Source organism: Coregonus lavaretus, assembly GCF_964263955.1.
Source record: "Coregonus lavaretus genome assembly, contig: HAP1_SCAFFOLD_415, whole genome shotgun sequence".
NCBI lineage: Eukaryota > Metazoa > Chordata > Actinopteri > Salmoniformes > Salmonidae > Coregonus > Coregonus lavaretus.
The window spans coordinates 166,091-170,147 of record NW_028157781.1 but is presented as its reverse complement, the minus strand read 5'-3'; the positions used below and the strand labels follow the sequence as shown (position 1 = coordinate 170,147).

General features: G+C 43.4%; 1 protein-coding gene across 1 annotated transcript in view; it reads right to left on the bottom strand.

Moving 5' to 3' along the window:
• Window positions 1–3,425, bottom strand: part of LOC311124938 (receptor-type tyrosine-protein phosphatase-like N) — a gene marked incomplete at both ends in the record, with an annotated part of 30,991 nt that extends 27,566 nt beyond the window's left edge. The window contains one exon of the mRNA XM_084199033.1: window positions 3,305–3,425. Coding sequence (XP_084055159.1) covers window positions 3,305–3,425 — 121 coding nt within the window. The remainder of the gene's footprint in view (window positions 1–3,304) is intronic.
• Window positions 3,426–4,057: the final 632 nt, after the last annotated feature.

Below are 4,057 nucleotides of genomic sequence, written 5' to 3'. Positions count from 1 at the left end.
GAGAGGCCTTAGAAGCAGCCCCCCCCCCCCCCCCCCCGCCCCGCCCCGCTGTTCAGAGGTCATTAAAATACAGTACCCTCTGAATGTAAAAAACGACAAGACACGAAAAGAGTACAAAATAAACTTGTTTTGGGGAATCAGGAGACACTTTTTGCTGATTTTTATAAAAATGGGAACATAAGCAACCTTATCTTCCACACAGACCATCCCCTGGCATGGCACAGTGCTATACTAGCACACTACCCCTCTGCAAAAAACACACACATTTCTTTCCACAGGGCCGTGGGGTGAGACAGGGATGCAGTTTAAGCCCCACCCTCTTCAACATATATATCAACGAATTGGCGAGGGCACTAGAACAGTCTGCAGCACCCGGCCTCACCCTACTAGAATCTGTAGTCAAATGTCTACTGTTTGCTGATGATCTGTCACCAACCAAGGAGGGCCTACAGCAGCACCTAGATCTTCTGCACAGATTCTGTCAGACCTGGGCCCTGACAGTAAATCTCAGTAAGACAAAAATAATGGTGTTCCAAAAAAGGTCCAGTTGCCAGGACCACAAATACAAATTCCATCTAGACACCGTTGCCCTAGAGCACACAAAAAACTATACATACCTCGGCCTAAAACATCAGCGCCACAACTAACTTCAACAAAGCTGTGAACGATCTGAGAGACAAGGCAAGAAGGGCCTTCTATGCCATCAAAAGGAACATACAATTTGACATACCAATTAGGATCTGGCTAAAAATACTTGAATCAGTTATAGAACCCATTGCCCTTTATGGTTGTGAGGTCTGGGGTCCGCTCACCAACCAAGAATTCACAAAATGGGACAAACACCAAATTGAGACTCTGCATGCAGAATTCTGCAAAAACATCCTCCATGTACAACGTTAAACACCAAATAATGCATGCAGAGCAGAATTAGGCTAATACCCGCTAATTATCAAAAACCAGAAAAGAGCCATTAAATTCTATAACCACTTAAAAGGAAGCGATTCCCAAACCTTCCATAACAAAGCCATCACCTACAGAGAGATGAATTTGGAGAAGAGTCCCCTAAGTAAGCTGATCCTGGGGCTCTGTTCACAAACACAAACAGACCCCACAAAGCCCCAGGACAGCAACACAATTAGACCCAACCAAATCATGAGAAAACAAAAAGAGAATTACTTGACACATTGGAAAGAACAAACAAAAAAACAGAGCAAACTAGAATGCTATTTGGCCCTAAACAGAGAGTACATAGTGGCAGAATACCTGACCACTGTGACTGAACCAAACTTAAGGAAAGCTTTGACTATGTACAGACTCAGTGAGCATAGCCTTGCTATTGAGAAAGGCCGCCGTAGGTAGACCTGGCTCTCAAGACAGGCTATGTGCACACAGCCCACAAAATGAGGTGGAAACTGAGCTGCACTTCCTAACCTCCTGCCAAATGTATGACCATATTAGAAACACATATTTCCCTCAGATTACAGCGATCGACAAAGAATTTGAAAACAAACCCAATTTTGATAAACTCCCTTATCTACTGGGTGTAAAACCACAGTGTGCAATCACAGCTGCAAGATTTGTGACCTGTTGCCACAAGAAAAGGGCAACCAGTGAAGAACAAACACCATTGTAAATACAACCCATATTTATGTTTATTTATTTTCCCATTTGTACTTTAACTATTTGCACATTGTTACAACACTGTATATATACATAATATGACATTTGAAATGTCTTTATTCTTTTGAAACTTCTGAGTGCCAATAAAGCCCTTAAATTGAAATTGAATTGAGAGAGAGAGAGAGAGACAGACAGAGAGAGAGAAAGAGAAAGGGAGAGAGAGAGGCAGAGAGAGAGAGAGAGCAAAAGAGACAGCGAGGGAGAGAGGAAGAGAGAGAGAGAGAGAGAGATAGAGAGAGGCAGAGAAAGAGAGGCAGAGGAGAGAGGCAGAGAGCGAGAGAGCGAGAGAGAGAGAGAGAGAGAGACAAAGAGAGAGAGAGAGAGAGACAACAGAGACAGAGTAATTGTCTTATAAAATAAATATGAGAAGACAGAGATAGGAGAAAATAAGGATAACAGGGGGACATTCCCTGTACATTCACGGTGTTCGTTCCCTGTACATTCAGGGTGTTCGTTCCCTGTACATTCAGGGTATACAGTTGCTTATTTAGTGTTCAGAGGATGCTTCGAAGGGGGAGATGTACACTTTTGTTTTTATCCACATTCACATAATGCTAGATGCACTTCAGCATACAAAACACACACAAAGGATGAAGGGATATTATAATTAGCCCTGTAGGGCCAAGCCTATGGAAAGTGTTGACAGCATATTCCACCACATAACAGAGAAACAGGGAGATGGAACACATATTCCGTAAATGATGGTTAGTGACAAATTAATTCCTGTTGGAGTCAAACAGGGAACACAGCCATTTAATGGCCGACTAACTGCTTACCTCATGCTGATGAATAATGTTACACAATGAAACAGATCCCTGAACTTTCACCTTTAGAACACCAAGTACCCATGGTAACTGGCTGAGATGAGCGAGAGACCATTATGAAGCCTCTGAGTCAGAATAATGCTCATTGTGGAACTAAATAGCGTGATGGGGGCGGAGGGGGGGGGGGAGGAGGTGAGGAGAGAGGTAAAAACAGGGGAGTGGAGACCAGGGTTTGCCGAGAGGAGAGAGATGGAGGCAGGAGAGTACACAATGAACAGGCAAGCCGTGGCCTATTCGCTCTCCGTGGTCCTGAAATCCATTAACCTCCTGCAGGTGGAAAGCCTACCGCAAACTCTAAGCTATAGCTAAAGCTTTTATTTTGTAATGCGAATAGATTTTTTTTTTACTTTCTTCACTTTTACTTTTCAACAGTGAACTGTGGTTATTTACACAACTTAACTGAAAAAATATGACATGCTCGCCCTAGTCAAACTAAAAACGCATCAAAATATATGACGTCGGGCAAACCGCCTTTAATTCACGATTTTACAGCTAGCTAGCTACCTTATGTATTTTAGTAAATCAATTGAATGTCTAGCTGTTAATTGAAGTTAAAAAAACCTAAACATGTATTTTCTCAATATCAACCCATGACCAAAAATCATCTTCCCTATCAGATGTATTTCATTACTTCGATGCAATGTAATAACATCCACACCTCGCAGATCTTTGAAGTAAACAGAAAAGACTACCGAATTATCAATTTCTCTCTCGTGCGGACCTCATTCCAAACACTACTTCACTATCTTCCCAGTGATGGTTCCCTTCTACCGGGGGCGGTGCCTCTTCTCTTCTCTTACCCTCCACTGAAACAACATGCTCCCGACACTCCACCATCATCTTACCGTATCTGCTTGACATCCCAAGATGGTACAACACCGTCATGAAAAACAACGCTCTCCATAGCTTCGGGTGCTTCATTTTAGACAGACCTAAAACCTAAAAGATGTAAGCTTCACGATTCAATTCCGGCCCTTTGGACTCTATTCAAATCCCCATGTTGTTTCACGGAGCTGCGACCAGACCTATATCCCGCTGGATTCACGCCAGGTAACGGAAACCAAACCTTGGCTAAAGTGCAATAACTGTGGGTTTGAGCTAAAGGGGAGGGAAACACACACACACATATGACACACGGCAATCCAAAACCTGGAAATCCTGGAGCGGATTGGGAGCGGGTATCTCTCGATTCCTCCTTGTGTTAGTCTCTTCCCTCCCGCAATATATCTTTGGTGGGGTCCCGTAATGACGTCACCAAAGGACCCTGTTGATTTTCAAGATGTTTGCAGCGGAAAAGAAAGCGCAGTGGGCCAATGGTAGTGAGAGCTGCCTCTGTCTCAGAGATGGAGGAGAACAAGCAAAGACAAGGGTGTGGAACAGAGGATGTTAACAATGCCATTGATTTATGGTCAATGTTGGTTCTTCCATCTGATTCGGATAGAAAATACCCATTTAACCGTTTCTTGAACAGCAGTTTTGGGGGCCACTTTTAGTTTAGGGTTGGTGTAGAAACCTAAGTGTTGCTATGGTGGGTTATTACAGTGGGGGGAAAA